This window comes from Oryctolagus cuniculus, chromosome 3 (genome assembly GCF_051225735.1).
Source record: "Oryctolagus cuniculus isolate XC-2025 breed Fujian yellow rabbit chromosome 3, ASM5122573v1, whole genome shotgun sequence".
NCBI classification, from domain to species: domain Eukaryota; kingdom Metazoa; phylum Chordata; class Mammalia; order Lagomorpha; family Leporidae; genus Oryctolagus; species Oryctolagus cuniculus.
The window spans coordinates 8,135,924-8,153,332 of NC_142869.1; the positions used below are offsets into that span (position 1 = coordinate 8,135,924).

Here is a 17,409-nt window from a genome sequence, read left to right on the forward strand (position 1 = left end):
AGCCCCAGCCTGCAGTGCTGGCATCCCATATTGGGCGCCGTTTCGAGTCCTGGCTGTTCCACTTCCTACTCAGCTCTCTGTGTTGACGTGGGAAAGCAGTAGATGATGGCCCAAGTCCTTGGGCCCCTGCATCTGCGTGGGAGAGCTGGAAGAAGCTCCTGGCTTCAGATCAGCTCAGCTATGGCCACTGCGGTCATCTGGGGAATGAACCAGTGGATGGAAGATCCCTCTCTCTCTCTGCCTTTACCTGATTCTCCTTAACTCTTTCAAATAAATAAAATAAATCCTTAAAAAAAAAAAAAAAAAAAAAACGGAATAGGAATCACATGCCTTATCTTCTTCACAGGGCTACTGTGAGCATCAACTGAGATACATGTAAGAAGTCATTACTATAATGTAATAAAAAAAAAAGTAATATAATTTACTGTGGTGTAAATAAGCTCAGCAGAGTATGGAGTACCGCAATTACCTGGCAAACATTGATGAAATCAGGCTTCTCCAAGTTCATGTAGATCTTAACCAGAACTCTCAGGACTTTATTCCGAAACTGTTTATTCTGCATTAGAGACATGCAGAGCTTTAGACTGTACGCCAGCATCCCTGGGACATCGTTCTGAAAGAGATAATTGAAAGATACATCTTTATGTGGTCACTGAAGCAGTGTTTCTTTAGAAATTGAATTAATCTATCTTCTTAAGTCATGTTAGGCAATCAATGATTTAAACCTCTTAAACAAAAAACTAACTTTTTAACCATTTTAGATGAAAATTTTTAAAGAAATACGTATTTCCATATCTTCACACACACAAAAAGGGACTGAAAAAATATTTAGTATTGCCTGGAATCGCCACTACGGAACACAGTATACTGTAACAAGTGATGCTGCTTCCTATAAAAAATATCCAGCTGGCCACATACTGGCTATGCTTTCCCTGGTGGCTGCTCGCTGCCTTCTACCTTGCTCCTAGACTCCCCTGACCTATCACCTGTATTCACTCACCAGCCAGGAAACACAATGGGGTACACCTCTAGCTCTCCTACACCTACCTGGTACTCTTCTTATAAAGAAACTGACCTAGACAGACAATGTGTTTGTGGTTCTCAAAACCACACTTAATAACTGTGATACCACTCTAACAACATGAATAAGCATATTGAAGGGCTAAAGAAGTTTCTCAAAAAAGTCAGTTATGATTCACCAGTACATGAAATCACCATGGTATGGCTAGTTTTAGAAAAGTTCAATACAATTTAAAAATATCAGTTACGTCACAGGTAGTGACACAGGCATTTTTTCATAAGATTTGAGTTATATACCTATGCGCGCTGGGATGCAAAATAAGATGCATTACTTACTCTGCCTTAGAAAACACACACAATATTTATCATCCTTTTACCTCATCTGCTTACTTGTTTCACTGCCTGTTTTCCTTCTAGATTCCCTCAGTAGACTGATTCGGGAGGGAACCTTGGTGATCCTGTTTCTAAATCTTCAATGCCTAGAACAATGTCAGGCACACAGAAGGCATTCAAAATATATTTGCTGGATGAATGAGAACAAATACTTTAACTGTGCTCACATGAAGACAAGGAAAGGCTACCACTGTACAAAAACGAAACTGAGAATGAAGCGGGGGCCCCTCCATCACCAGGGCATTCGTCATTCCCTCCTCAAGGAATTCCCACTCCTGCTGCTCATCGCTGACTTTGACTTTGGGAACACAGTAGCAAAAAAGCACAAAGTGCCTGTCCTGACAGAGCTCATGATCTACCGTTTAACACAATAAATTAACAAATGATAAAAGGTATGGGAAAAAACACATGAGATTAACAAAAGAGATAGACCTAGTCTTTGCAGTTGGGCTGGGAGGGTATGGATGTGGGGACTAATTGAAAGCTCTATAAACAAGTGGTAATTGAGCTGAGTACTGATCGTGAACAGGAAAGAAGCAGTTAAAGACAGGAAAAAGCCTTTTTTGGCTGGATGAATGGGGTAAGGCTCATCTAGATGAGAAAAAGCCAAAATGGCTGGAGTGTCATGGTGAAGGTCAGGTGGTGTGCAAAGTGGGCCTGCAGAGTAATGTTCATTTAACTCAGTCTTGGCCCCTTTCTCACCATTTTAGTTGGTGATTCACGACTGTCTTCATTACTGTAAAACACCCCAAATTAGGACTACTACATAAAAGTAGTAGTTTGGCAGTTCAGCCTTCTGACAAAGAAGAGGCTAATTAATACAACTTCCAAAAAAGATTTCAAGTGAATAAAAAAAATGTGGTATGAACACAAAGCACAACTAAGCTTCAAATATAGATAAAACACTTGACAAACATTTATTATTTCTAAAATTAGATTTTTCACAATCCATGCTATTTACAGTTTAAATAATTTGCTTGGCTGGGGCTGGCGCTGTGGTGCAGCAGGTTAAAGCCCTGGCCTGAAGTGCCGGCATCCCATAAGGGCACCAGTTCTATGCTGGCTGCTCCTCTTCTGATCCAGCTCTTTGCTGTGGCCTGGGAAAGCAGTGGAAGATGGCCGAAGTCCTTGGGCCCCTGCACCCGCATGGGAGACCCGGAAGAAGCTCCTGGCTCCTGACTTCAGATCGGCTCAGCTCCAGCTGTTGTGGCCATCTGGGGAGTGAACCAGCAGATGGAAGACCTCTCTCTCTGTAACTCTGTCTTTCAAATAAATAAAATCAATCTTTAAAAAAAATAATTTGCTTTGCCAATTTTTTTTTACCAACAACAATCTCTAAAATGACATCATCGGGGTCAGCGCTGTGGTGTAGCGGATAAAGCCACAGCTCCCAGTGCTGGCATCCTATATGGGCACCAGTTTGAGTCCCCGCTGGTGCATTTCCAATCCAGCTCTCTGCTACGGCCTGGGAAAGCAGAAGAAGATGGCCCAGGTCCTTGGGCCCCCGCACCCACATGGGAGACCTGGAAGCAGCTCCCGGCTCCTGGCTTCAGATTGGCCCAGCCCTGGCTGTTGTGGCTATTTGGGTAGTGACCCAACGGATGGAAGGCCTTTCTCTCTCTCTCTCTCTGCCTCTCTGTAACTCTGCCTTTCAAATATAACCTTTAAAAAAAAAAAACATCATCTACCTACCGACTCCAGTATGGTCTTCTCAAAGACATCCAGTCTTCGTGTCTCCAGAGCAATGCCAATTGCCTGCTTGTATTTGTGATCATCTAGGCATCGCTGGAACATTTTATTCACAATACCTTCCAGTCTCTGGTCAATTGGCTTTTTTTCTCCTTCAGGCAAATCTGCATTTTCTACACACTGTTTGGTGTAATGGTCAATGCATTTTGCTATAAGAAAATAAAAAAACTGTGATTACCTTGTAAATTAGACTAACGTACCAAAAAAGACAATGTTTACATGATGATTACATATATAATCATATATACTTAAAGGGATAAGCAAATTTTAAAATGTCAGATGTGGAAGAAACCATGGTGTATACTGTAATAACCATTCAGGCTCACCACAACACAGATACTTAATAATGATTTCTTATATTAGAAATTATATAAATTGATATCATTTGTTTCATTACTCATATAAACTCAGTCTGTATAAAATTATTACAGGAATATTTTTAACTTCCAGCTAAAATGAAATTTGGCAACATCAAATTCAGAACAAAAAATGCTGTATATAAGTACACCAGGGCATGAAACAAGCCAAGAAGATAAGTATTACCAGATGGAAGACAATTACCTATTATAGTCTCCACATATTCAGAGTTATCATTGACATTGAAGAGGTCACCTGCCCCAAGGGCGTAATTCAGAGACTCCTCAAAAGCACCCAGGTGATAAAACACTTTAGAGGCCACCAAGGCTGCAAACTGCCTACTCCGGAAACCTTCATCTTCATACAAAACTTCTCTGAAAGAAATTAGGAGACACAGGCCAAGTTCAAATTGTGTTTAAAAAAAAAAAAAAAATCCCAAATCAAATAAGGCACAATTTACTAGCAGCAAATTGCTGAACGAGTTAATAAGCCACAAGACCCACAGCCATAGACAGAATTGGTCTAGTTATTCCAGTTTATATAACTTAAGTAATTTCTTACATTTTGTCTACCGACTCAGAAATTTCTGCCCAGAAGTCATTGACAACTGCATTCAATTTGTGTAGTGCAAATTCCTGTAGGAGATAAAACCAAAATTCTATTTTAAGACATACAATTATACTTCCTCTAAAAGTTTCCAGTAGGAGATAGCATCACAGCGTAGGTTAAGCTGCTGCCTTCGTAGCTGACATCCATAAAAGTACCAGTTCGAATCCTGGCTGCTCTACTTCCAATCCAGCTCCCTGCTAATGCACCTGGGAAAGCAGCAGAAGATGGCCCCAGTGCTTGGGCCCCTGCACCACGTGGGAGACCTGGATGGAGTTTCCTAGGCTTCTGGTTTTGATCTGGCCCAGCCCTGACCATTGCAGCCATTTGGTGAGTGAAGCAGTGGATGAAAGATCTCTCTTTCTGTCTTTCCTCCCTCTATGTAACTCTGCCTTTCAAAAAAAAAAAAAAAAGTTTCCAGTAAATCAATGACCAAATCCTCAGTAATATTCACTAAAACTTCTAATGTACGAGAGAAATTTACAAACTGCCATACTTTCTCTTGGGTACATTTTCTGTTCCCAATCATAAAACATCAGATTAATTATATTGTTACATTACCTATCGTAATGAACATTTTTACCCTTTTAATAAGTAAAATTGACTCCAGGTTGCTAGTTTAGATGTAAATGAATTAGGTGTCTAAACTCACTAGAAGTACAGTGCAAATTTTCATCAAATGAAAATAATTTTTTATATGCGTTACGTGTGGGGCCGGTGTTGTGGTGCAGCAGGTAAAGTTGCCGCCTGTACTGCCAGCATCCCATTTGGCTGCTGCTTCCTGTCCTAACTGCTCCACTTCCAATCCAGCTCCCTGCTGTGGCCTGGGAAAAGCAGCAGAAGATGGCCCAAGTACTTAAGCCCCTGTCACCAATGTGGGAGACCTGGAAGAACCTTCTGGTGCCTGGCCTGGCCTGGCCCAGCTCTGGCTGTTACAGCCACCTGGGGAGTGAACCAGTGGTTGGCAGATCTTTCTGACCCCCCTCCCTCCCTTTCTCTCTGTAACTCTGATTTTCAAATAAATAAATACATCTGTATTTTAAAAACATGTGTTATGTAAGCACTTTTTGTGCTGTTCATAAAGAAATTGGGGGCTTATTCAAGTACCATGTTGTCATTTATTTGCCTTCGCCTTGTTAAACTCAAGGCCAACCAACTGCTATCACCAAAATTCCGTCTTCTCTACGCTTCAATGACTAGCTACAGGCAGGGCAGGCAGTTACTCTAAATGAGGGAAGATAGCAAAGAGCTCCACAGTGTCCACAGGAAGCTGAGCTACCGTTTCTTCAACCCATACCTTAAGTTGTGGTTCTTCTTCATCCAGAAGAGAAATAATTCCAGCTAAAAAACAAAAAGTAAATCGTTATTATGAAACATATACTAAGATGGAAATCAGTACTTGGTCAAAAATGCACAATAGCTGGAAAAAGTTTTTTTCTGTGAAGTAACTTCACTAGAGCAATAATATTTTTCTTTAAAACTGTAAAGGTTTATATTTCAAAGTTTAAGAATGAACGCTGTTATCAAACCCTCATGACACCATACATATCATCACATCAAATGCCTAATTCAATGGTTTTCAAAGTGTAGTCTGGGGTCAACTGCATTAGTATAATCTGGTAACGTGTTAGAAATGCAAATTCTTAACTCCACTCCAAAAATTACAGGGCTGGGGCCCAACAACCTGGCTACAAGACTTTCCTGTGATTCCTAGGCTCACTATAGGCTGAAAACCACGAGCCTACTATTTTAATGATCAAGATGGGAAACTTTCACATACAATTTTGGAACAACTATTCACACAAAAGAAACCAAAAATTTACAAAAAAGGTATTTTTCATCATGAATTTAACAATGTAAAATATTTCAATTACTTCAAGGTGCCTGTATTAAGGTACCTCCTTCCCATCACAAGTAACCTAGAAGGTTTTACTAATGATGAGCAATCTTACTTTGAATTCAACTACCCAGACACGGGATTCCCCATATGCCTCATCTTATCCTTGAGGCATTGGCTCTTCCATAGGACAGTAAAACAAATAACTTGCTCTCCAAAAGCATGCACCAGGAAATGAAATACCCTCAGGGGTCAAAGGGATTCTTAGAAGAAAGATTTGGGAAATTACTATTACAGCACAAAGGAAATCAAACTATCTCTCAAATATGCTTCCCATATAGATCTTAAAATTACTCTGGAATACTGAGCTGACACTGATCTGATTAAAAAGGTTAAGACAACTGTAGTTAGATGTAGCCATTTCTAACAGATAAGGGGGGACTTGCCAAGTAGCTTCAAAAGTCTCAGAGGAGGCATACAGGAAAGGATACAAAACTTAACAAGCAAAACTAGGGCATTGGGGTAGCTAGACAAGTTGCTGCCTGCAGTGCCAGCATCCCATATGGGCGCTGGTTCAAGTCCTGGCTGCTCCACTTCTAAGTCTCTACTATGGCTTGGGAAAGCTATAGAAGATGGCCCAAGTCCTTGGCCCCTGCACCTGCATGGGAGACCTGGCAGGGGACCAGAAGAAGCTCCTGGCTCCTGGCTTTGGATCAGCTCAGCTCCAGCTGTTATGGCCATTTGGAGAGTGCACCAGCAGATGGAAGATCTCGCTCTGTCTCTGCCTCTGTGTAACTCTGCCTTTCAAATAAATAAATAAATAAATCTTAAAAAAAAAAAAAACTGGGGCATACTACTATTTCAACAAGTATAAAAACAGACAAAAAAAACTTTCTGGAACCCTAGTTTGGTATGATAAGTCTAGAGAGAGACACTGAATTAACAGCATAAACAGGAAACAAACTAAAATGCAGCCAGTGCGGGGGAGGGAGGCAAACCAGTGATTTGGATTAGGTGACAGGCTAGAGTGTTTCAAGTGTACAACAGATCATAAATACTAAAAATGCTACTGGTTACTCATTATCACCCACAGTGCGTCTGAATGGCTTTTACAAAAACAGATGGATTTTTATGCTTTTCTTGGTTTCACTTGCGACTGATTTGCTACATGGTTTTCCTGGTTTTAGAAAGTCAACCTTTGGATAGACCTAAAAAGGACAGAACTGAATTAAATACTCCATGTTCCATACTTCCTATCTTTAAAACAAAAACAAACGGAACTCTGCTCTGGATGGGGGAGGGAATGGGAGAGGACAAAGTTAGCTAAAACTCTCTCATGCTAAAAAAAGAACTTAGTAGATACTGTCTGAAGTTGCTGAATTAAGTTATAGCAATATGTGGGTATCATTTGTAAATATAAAGTTATGTTCCAAAAGACACACCTTAGAAGTAGAAGGCAGTTTCCTCAGCAGATCAGTAAGAAGAAAGGGGAGTGGGAGATTACTGTTTTGAAACTTTTCAGTGGAGCCGCGCTGTGGCACAGCAGGTAAAGCCGCCACCTACAATGCTGGCATCCCATACGGGTGCCGGTTCGAGTCCCGGGTGCTCCTCTTCCAATCCAGCACCCTGCAATGTGGCCAGGAAAGCAGCAGCAGATACCCCAAGTGTTGGGCCTCTGCACCCACGCAGGAGGCGGGGAAGAAGCTCTTGGTTCTGGCCTGGCCCAGCCCTGGTTGTTGCAGCCACTAGAGGTATAAACCAGTGGATGAAGCGCGCTCTCTCTCTCTCTAGGTCTCTCCCTCTCTCTAACTCTGCCTTTCAAATAAATAAAACTTTGAAAAAAAAAAAACACTTTTTAGCACTATTTCCTTTATGTACTTCTATTTTGTTAAAAAAAAAAAGCCCAATCCACTGAATTTCACATCTCCCTCTGCTAACCACCTACCTCCATCTCCTCTATCTCCCTGCTCTCTTCCACGTCACAGCTCTTAAAAAAAAAATTTAACTGTGTAAGTGGACTTCTTATTAACCACTGTGTTCTGAGTTCCCAGTGGACAAATGAATGAATGAACTGACTAGTCCACAGCAGAACTGGAACACTGGCTCATTTAGCACCTGGGACAGATCCCAAGCCACCATGAGCTGTAGGACAGGAAACAAAGCAGAAAAAGGTTTGGTGCAGAAACTGACAAGTAATGAGGTAAACTTATCAAAGGGCAGTAATACACATCGCACTATCCTCACAGACTCTCAGGGTAGGACCTCAAAAATCATTCATCATGCCACGGTAAACGTAAAAAGGCCCGAATTCTCTTATATTCCCACCAAATTCCCTCTCAGCTTCTGCTCAGAAGACTGTGGGCTGCGGTACTGATGTGGCCGGCTCCCGCCTTCTCCATTCACTGCTTCTGCCCTTCTGCCCTGAGCCCAGCAGTGTCCTAACTGTGGACACTACAAGCACGCTGCCCAAAGCCCACAGGCGAGAAACATCAGCGGATGGGCAGGGGACCCAGCAAGGCACCTACATCAGTGGATGGGCAGGGGACCCAGCAAGGCACCTACATCAGTGGATGGGCAGGGCACCCAGCAAGGCACCTACAACGGTGAGGGAGAGCGGCAGCGTGGCTAACACAGCGGGGGCACCCGCATCTGAGTCCAGACCAGGGCTGCAGACGCCGAGGGAGCTCTCCAGGGGGAATCCTGAGGCCGAGAGAACGCAGCAGCCGCGCAGAGGCCGGCGCCATCAGGACGTGAGAGCCAACAGGCAGGCGGATCCTGCGGGCCTCTGGCTACGTCTGCATTGGATCCTGAACACAGGAAGATCTGACGACAAGAAAAAGAGTGGACTGCAAGGAGGTGATTAAGGAAAAAAAAAAAAAGCCAAGTGTTGAGGTCGTCACAGCGACCGGAGGAGAGACAGGGGCTGCGGAGCCAGGGAAGCCGTGGGTAAGGGGTGGACTGACCAGGCGATGCCCGCGGCTCCGCGCCGCAAGGGAGAGTTTAGTTCACCTTCAGGGAGTTCAGAGCGGGAAAGTCTTCCTGCGCGGAACCGAAACTCACCTCCCTGTCAGCGGGACCGGGGACAGAAACCCAGCTCCAGGAGCAGGTGCGTGGAGCCGATCGCGCTGCGCCCCCACGAGGGCCCCTGACCAAGCCCCAGGACCGCACGGCCCTGGGCCCCCAGCACGCGGGTCACCACGGCTGTGAAAGCCGGGGAACCGTTCCTACCTCGCACTCGCGGCCCACTCCTAGCCATCAGCTTAAAAACGAGCCCGCGAGGGACCCACTTCGAACCCCGCCTGCAGTGAGTTTGCCTTGGCAGGGCCAGGCCCCTTAACGCCTGGGGGACACGAGTACAAGGAAAGGGTCCATGAGCCGGCGAGGATCAGGGCACGGAGACCCCGGCCGGCCACGCGCCATCGCCCCTTGGACCTGATCTCTACAGCTCCCCCCCTACAGGGCCCCGATCATCTCACTCCAAGGAGCAGCGGCTAGGCCGGGTGCACCTGCTGGAAAGGGCTGGGGTCCGACAGCCCCCCGCGAACACCCAGAGACACAGGAGAGACCTCCCCGGGGTTGGGTCGGGTCGGGTCCGGGCTCGGGGGTGTGGCTGGCCAGGGGCGCCGGCGCGGTCCACCCAGCTCGGTGCCCCAGGGCCGCGGGTGCCCGCGGGGCCCGCAGTGGCCCAGCCCGACCCTCAGCCCCCGGTCCGGGAGTGGGCCTAGAGCAGCGAGGGGCCGCGCAGGCCGGCGGCCGGCCAGGAGGTGCCCAGTCACCCGCCCTGACTCAGCTAAAAGCCGGCGCGGCCGCGGCTCCTCCCTCCAGGCGCCGGTTCCCGGCCGCACTCACCGGCTGAGGTAATCATGGCTGCGCCCAGCACTCGCGCGTCGGCTCGCTCGCTGTCCGGACCGCGCCGCGTATCTGTCAGAGGAGGGCCCCCAGAGCTCCGAGACCAGTTCACGCTCCGCGGTGCGCGGCTCAGTCAGTCTCCTCCTCGGGCCGCCGGCTCGCGTCTACGCAGGACCCCGCCCGCCGCGGGGCTGCCCCCGCCCCGCCTGCGGCCCGGAGCGAATCCGCCTCCGGACCGCGTGCTCTGAAATGCCGGCGCCCCGCCACAGCCCGCCAGAAAAGCTATTCAGAGAGCCCCGTTGTTCTCTCTAACCCTCCTCGTCGTCAGAACTCGGAAGCCGTGGGGACGCTGGTTTGCACCTGGGGACAGGCATCAGAATGGCCACCTGCAGAAAGAGGCCCCCACGATCCCCCGCCATTGTGGAGAGACCGGGTGTTAGGGGAGGCGCGGGCGGCGCGCGTGTTGCCACCTGCTGGCTGGGAGGTCTCCCTGCAGCAGTGCGCTCCCCAGCCGAGACGGGGAGTTGGGAAAAGTGACTTTTCCTTTTCTGTCTTCAAAAGAAATCCTCACAGAAGTGCTTTGTTGTACCGAATCAATGAGTAGTCATTGATTAATGATAAAGTTGAACAACAAAGGCTTCGTATTGCCTTTGGGACAGTTAATACTACACATTAATGCGTTCAGAAACTCAGAAGTATAAAAATGGACTTCTTGTGTGATAAAAGTTCCCAAGAGGGGTGGGAAGTCGAGTATTTTGTCCCCGCCCTCTGCGCAGTTCCTCTCCTTCCTCCTCGCAGTGGGTCCCTGGTTTCTAAGATATCTTCAGAAATGGGAAATGGCACTGCAGAGACTCGCTCTGTTCCCGGGGCGCACTGGGGAGGAGCCGGACCGGAGGCGGAGCAGCTGGCACTCTGTGGCCCCTCCCCTGTGCCACATGACCAGCCCCCATCAAGCTGATTTTTAATCGGCCTGAGCTTCTTTCTGTGGCCTTCTGAGAAACAGGCTAAGCTGGTGGCACAGGTCAAGGTTTTGGGTCGCCAAGGAGTGGAATGTGGTTGCTAACACGTTTGCGTGGATGGACAAACTCTGTAAAAACTTGTTCTCTTGGACTGTGGTTGTTGCAAGCATATAAGTTATTGAATCCTTTCTCAGTACCTCAAACCGAAAGGTACAGCCCCAGGGAGCGTATGTGCAAAATCAACATTGGGGATTTGGGGTCTCGCTCAGAAAGAGGCGTGTGCCCCAAACGCCAAAAGCCAGCAGGTCATGGGCATGAGTGAGTGAGGGATGCCCAGGGTAAGAAAATACCCGTCCAGCAGGATGGCGAGCGACAACGGACAGTGTCCGAGAAGCAGTAGGGGACGACGGGGACTGCGGCAAGACAGAGCCAGTGCTGCATCTGGTGCTGCCATGCAAGTGTGCAGGATTCCGGCGGCGCGAGTGAGTGCCTTCCCCAGGACAAGCCGGAAGTCAGATTTTCGTGGGACAAATCTGGAGCTTTCCATGTTGGCAACGCACTCAAAATGCTTGACAACGGCGGCCGGTGTGCCACCTGGGCGCTTCAGGGAGACGCGTTCCGTGCGGGAACACGGTCGTGTCTCCCACTCGGCTGTCACAGCCTCATCCTTGGACCTGTGCGAGGGGCGGCCTGTGCGAGAGGCGGCCTGTGCTGGGGCAGCCTGTGCGAGGGGCGGCCTGTGCTGGGGCAGCCTGTGCGAGGGGCATAGCCACAGATCAGCCCCCTCGCCTGGGGGCTGCAGGCTCCCTGCAGGCTGACTATCCCAGGCCTGAGTGTCAGCCTCTGGGATCCGTTTGCACCCTTTCTCCAGAGTAGTCTTTCAGACCCAACTCTGATCACTTCCCGCGCTCCTTAAAGCCCGCGGCCTCCATCTTGGGCCCTGTTCTCTTGCGTCTTCCTTCCTGTGTTTCATTTCCTGGCCTTCTCCCTCTCCCTTCTCCCACACAGAGAGCAATGCCTGCCATGGCTGTGGACGAGGTGGTGGCTCCCGAGACGTTACCCCTGACCCCCACCCCCACCCCCACGCGGCAGCCCTGTTCCCATGATTCATTCAATTGGGAAACAGAACCCTGGGGTGCCCTTGACCCTCTCCCACCCCACAGCAGCAGCTCCTGCCCCCTTAGCACCAGCCGCCTCCAGGCCTCACTCCCTCACCCACTTCCTGCCTCCACTTCCTGCCCAGCCTCTCGAAATTGTCCAGTGCGATCCTGCAGACAACCAGGGAAGCCAACAGAAGCAAATTAGAGCAGGGTCCATCCCTCCAGGACTCCCACCATCCTTACAGCCCCCGCTCTGGCCCTGCCATGCCACATCCCAGCCACCCCGATCTCCGGCAGCCCCCAGAGCAGCCTTGCACCCCAGTACCTTCTCCCCGACCTTGGTGCCTGCTCTTTGCCATGCGTCAAGCCTTGCTCTCCCTGTACCCCCACAGCCTCTGCCTTGCTGTGTCCCAGCTGGACGGGAACTATTCAAGTGCAAGGCAATTGCCTCACTCATTTTGCTGTCAAAGTGTCGGGTACACAGTAGGTGCTCAATAAATGACCTGCAGGAGGAACGGACGGATAACCAGTTAGTTATCGCCACAGGACTACGGCTTGGACTCTGAGACACCTGCCCTAAGAGTGTAAAACAAGTGCAATTTATTTTTTAGGACGCGGTGAGCTCATAGGAAGAATTCCAGGGAGTGCTCTGGTCACCCACGACTGTCTCCCTCCAAATTCAGGAGGGGCCCAAAATGTCTCAAGGCCCAGCCAAGGTCAGCCAGGGCCTCACACAGGTACGGGCTGGGCAGGGGCTTGTGGGGGTAAAGGAAATAAATGGAGCCAGGGCCTGGCTGCTTTGCCCAGTGCACCCCCTCCTTCAGCGGCGTCCATTTCTGAGCCGCCCGGCAACCTCCCTGAGTGCCCACTGGTGGAGGCAGCACGCCCTAGAAGGTGGACACCGCGGGAAGGAGGCCAGCCCTGTGGCCACCACCCCCAAGTGTGGGGAGCAACTGGGAGCAACTCGGACTAGACTGTTACTGGAATTAAGACTTATTCTATGCATCTGCTCTCCCACAATATGGCGCTGGGAGAGGAGGAAACAGCTTCTACACAGCTGCCTCCAGTTCAACCAATAAACTGCAGGACCTGCTCCTGATTGGAGGAGAGCAGCGTACTCGGCGTGTGGGTAGCAGAGTTGGGATTGGTGGAAGAGGACTATAAAGGAGGAGAGAGACAACATGCACCAGGAACATCTAAGGGGAACATCTAAGAGGAACACCTGTGCAGCCCCCGAGAGAGCCAGCCGGCGGTGTGCCACTCCCCCGCGGAAGTGGGGAAAGTGGCTAGGGGGAACCGCCCTTCCACGGAGGTGGAAGGGACGGTAGCCAACCCGGGAAGAACCAGCAGCAAACCCGGGGAGGGCCGAGCAGACAAAAGAACAGCACAGGGTCCTGTGTTGTTCCTCCACGAAGAGGGGGAGCGACACCCAAGCCTACAGGCATTTATACCTGCTGGCTGCTCCACTTCTGATCCAGCTCCCTGCTAACGCTCCTGGGAAAGCAGCAGAAGATGGCCCAAGTGCTTGGGCCCCTGCACCGTGGGAGACCCAGAGGAAGCTCCTGGCTCCTGCCTTTGGCCTGGTCCAGCCCCAGCCTTACGGCCATTTGGGGAGTGAACCAGCAGATCTCTCTCTCTCTTTCCCTCTCTCTCTGTCATTCTGCCTTTCAACTAAATAAAATAGTTTTTTTTTTTTTTTTTTTTGACAGGCAGAGTGGACAGTGAGAGAGAGAGAGACAGAGAGAAAGGTCTTCCTTTGCCGTTGGTTCACCCTCCAATGGCCGCCGGCCAATAAAATAGTTCTTTAAAGTGCTCCCATGAAGTACCCAACTTGATTGCTTTTGGAGGAAGGGGCCCGAGTGAAATCCCTGCTCCCCCCCTTAGCAGGGCTGTGGTTGTGGGTGTCAGGGGAGCTGTCCCAGCCTGTGCTGCAAAGGCGGTGGAGCCACCCACCTGGCCAGCCCCTGGGAGGCACAGAGCAGGGCTGAGGATGAGTCAGCCAGAGGCGGGGGCCATCTCACACACGACACGCGTGCCACGTGCTTCTAGAATAAAAGCGTTGCTTCATGGGAGGAAAGGTGTGAGACACAGCCGGTGGCCCGGGCCTCTGATGAGTGGGTGCTTGAGCAGAGACAGGCGCTGTCAGGCAGCAAGGTAGACGCTGTTAGCCTGTGTGCGTCAGAGGGGCTGAAGAAGACAGGGCTTTCCGTGCGGTGGGATTGTGAAGTTAGAAATCAGCCCCGTGTGTGGGAGGGGCCTAAGGCAATCCAAGCCTGTGCAGAAGCTCACCTTGGAAGTAGCCCAGGATTTTACATCTCGGAGTCCTGCCCACCCCCCATAACTGGTGACTTTCCAGGTGGTCTCAGCGCCCAGAGAATCTTCTCTCCCCAGCACCAAATGGGTCTCCGGCCTGATAACATGGTGCCATGAAGCCTTTACCTCCTTCCTCCAAGGCAGGTGCCCTAGGGGAGGCTCCTCTGCCCGGTCTGAACACAGACTGCACGCCCAGCTCTCAGCTCTCTGCCGAGCCGCCCGCCTGGCCTGCCGGGTGTATTCTCTCCATTGAACCGCGTGACCTTGCCTTCCCCAGTCGGGATAACTGGGCAGCGTCTCTCGGATTCTGTCCCATCCGTTCTGATGGATGCCCCGCCCCATTAAGCCTTGCTACCTTGCTTCCCACTGTTCTCTCTTGTGCGAAGACAATCTCCCCTAACAGAATGAGAAAACAATGCAGAAGCAAGCCTTGGAAGCAGGCCAGCATTTGCACACTGAAAGTCTTGTCCATGTTCTAGAACCTCACTGGGGGGTTTCCAGCCCTCAGGCATGGGTGGGGCTGGGGGCTTGGGGAGGTGGGAGTGTGTATGGGGGTGCAGCTGTGCTGATCAAGTCCTGGGAGGAATTCCAGAAATCTCTCCACCCACCAATGTCCCAAGAAGAGAGAGGGGGAAGGAGACATGGACAGCCCCTACCCGTGGCCATAAAAACTCCGGTCTGAATGTGGGCTGGGCTGTTCTTCGCTGAGATGCCTGCCTGGTGCATTAGGAGTTACACTTGGCGAGCATGTCTCCCGCTCCTCCCTGCCTCACGTCGGAAATCCTTTTCTTGCATGAGGACAAGAGCCTCTGATTGGATGTCTCCGGCGACAGCACCACGGCTGGAACTGGTCTGGGCAGACGAAGGCACAAGTGGATCATGAAGCCATGGAGGGAACCAGGTTCTCTGCCTCCTAAGGATGAAGCCCCGGATGGCACCTCCTGTCCTGGGCCTTGCCTGCTGGGGCTCTGGGATGACCGGCCAGCTCTGAGCAAGTGCAGCTGGGGACCAGTTGTCTCAGGAACCATAGGGTACCCCCATTTATGGTCCCTGGCATCTCCCCTCGTCCCCAGTGCTGTCCAAGGTAGTGACCACCAGCCATGGTGTTGTGCCCATAGCCACCGAGGAACTGAGTTCTCAATCGTGTTTCATTTTAATTAACTGGAACTTAAATCAAGATACTCAGATCAGTTTCTGGAAAACAGTTTAAGTGTATCTAAAACAATTTGAGGGTGTGGATTTTTTATAATTATAAATGTCAGGGAATCCAGGTCCAGACGAGGTAGGTCTGATGAAAACTGAATTTCTGAATCAGAAGTGTGAAAATGCCCTGAGATTCAATGACCCAGCTCGCAAGGCAGAACGCACAATGTAATACTATTTTAGATATTCTGGGCTACATACAATGTATCATGAAGCTGATCTCACCTGCGGCTCGTCACTGTTTGCTACTGCGGTGATGCCAAAATGTCAAGCTACCCACCTGCCTCGTGCTAGACCAGACAGGACGGGCAGTGGCAGAAGGTGAGACCCCCGGTCCTGTTGGCGAGCCAGGAGCTGGGAGAGGCTGCGCTGGTGGCCACGGGTACTGGAGGATGTTACTCCTGGAGGAAGCTCAGCAGGAGCTGGGTCTGGGCTTAGGGTCACGATCAAGGCAACACTCAGCAAGACCTCCCTTCCCAGCCAGGAAGAGAAGGGACTTAGGGCTCTGAAACAGGGACTCTGCTTTTGCAACTAGGACTCAAAAAATGCAGGCTTGGTGACCGGCGGCTCCATTAAGCGCCTAACGATGCCAGCCAAGGGCCGAGCAGGCAGTAGCAAGCCTGAACCAAGACTTCAGACCCAGCTCCGACACACGAGTCTCCGAATTTCACCCAGGGAGGAGCCCAGACAAGGTTCCCCACAGCAGCCCCAGCGCCACTTTGGGTCTGAGCTGCCCAACACCCTGGCCCCCCGCAAAAGGGGGTCCCATTACCCTGTGGACCACGGCCCAGCCCAGTGGGGCAAACTGCCTCTGGCCCCAACCAGACAGCCTCCGAAATGAGGCAATCCTAGGGCTCCAAACCGGGGGTCAAAAGCACTTGGAAGGCTCTAGAAAGGCTGCGGGTCACCCACCCTGCCTTCTGCCCATTTCCCCCAGAACTGCCAGGTGACACCAGTGGCTGACTGCCCAGGCTACATTCCCAGTGCTTGTTAGCTAACCCACATGAGCAGGTCAGAGGGCACCTGTCGTGCTTGGGTACAAAGAGCCAGCTTCCTGCACTCACGCAAACAGGACAAAGTCCAGGCCACCCTGGGCTGGGGCTGCTTTCAGGTGCACTGGGTCTCCATGGCGGAGTGCTGGCACGTGGCTCTCTGCCAGGGTCAGAGGGGCTCTTTCAAGTCCCAGGCTGGGGGTCTCCACTCTCGGCCCCTTCGCAGGTGTGCCTGGGTTTGGAGAGTGAGGCAGCCTTTGAAAGCTAGACACCACGATACAGATATTACCACGGGTCCAAGAGACTCAGATAAGGCCAACCGTGTGTACACACGCACAGTATTGTATGCTGAGTACAATCGTTAAAACCTCTTTAAATATTTGCTTGTGGGTGGGTGTTGGGGCAGTGGATTGAGCCGCTACGTGGGACACCTGCATCCATATCAAAGCACCGGTTCCTATCCGGCTTCCTGCTAATGTACCTGTGAAGTAGCAGGTGATGGCTCAAATACTTGGGTTTCTGCCACCCACATGGAAGACCCACTTGGAGTTCCTGCTTCCTGGCTTCGGCCTGGCCCAGCCCTGGCTATTGCAGTCATTAGGGGAGCGAACTAGCGGATGGAATCTCTCTCTCTCACTCTTCCTCTCAAATGAAATCTGAACAAAACAAAATGAAGGGGAAAAAAATCTATTTTGTGTTTTGATAAGATACCAATGAAGTGCTGCATGGTTTTATTACATATAAAGAATTAGCCATTCCAGCCAGGAGTAGCAAAACTATTGCCAGATTACAAGGATTAGTACCCGAGGGCCAGCCTGTGGCCCGGGTGCAGGTCCCCCAACAATGGCTCCTAAGGACCACCGACCTAACACAGCGCGTCTGCCTTCCACAGGCCCACCCAACCTTCAGGCCTTTTTAAAGTTCTCCAAGAAAGAGACCCACCACCAAGATCATCCCCCCCCCGGTGGCACTAGGCTCTTCTGCCTGCTAGAAAACCCCAGAGAGACGTCCTTCCAAGGAGAGAGCCTGCA

General features: G+C 50.3%; 1 protein-coding gene across 3 annotated transcripts in view; it reads right to left on the reverse strand.

Moving 5' to 3' along the window:
• PSMD1 (proteasome 26S subunit, non-ATPase 1) overlaps nucleotides 1–9,979 on the reverse strand; it is a 100,654-nt gene extending 90,675 nt beyond the window's left edge. For 2 of the 3 annotated variants that reach the window (XR_016231858.1, XM_070070077.2), the window contains exons 1-6: nucleotides 9,812–9,979; nucleotides 5,423–5,466; nucleotides 4,081–4,154; nucleotides 3,724–3,893; nucleotides 3,106–3,311; nucleotides 470–613 (exon numbers count right to left, since the gene is read on the reverse strand). Coding sequence is in view for 2 of the 3 variants with exons in the window: in XM_070070077.2 (XP_069926178.1) it covers nucleotides 470–613; nucleotides 3,106–3,311; nucleotides 3,724–3,893; nucleotides 4,081–4,154; nucleotides 5,423–5,466; nucleotides 9,812–9,827 (654 nt within the window). In the remaining variant the exon portion in view is untranslated. Of the gene's footprint in view, nucleotides 1–469; nucleotides 614–3,105; nucleotides 3,312–3,723; nucleotides 3,894–4,080; nucleotides 4,155–5,422; nucleotides 5,467–9,022; nucleotides 9,520–9,811 lie in introns of those variants that run through there. The other variant, XM_070070078.2, reaches the window with a different exon arrangement.
• Nucleotides 9,980–17,409: the final 7,430 nt, after the last annotated feature.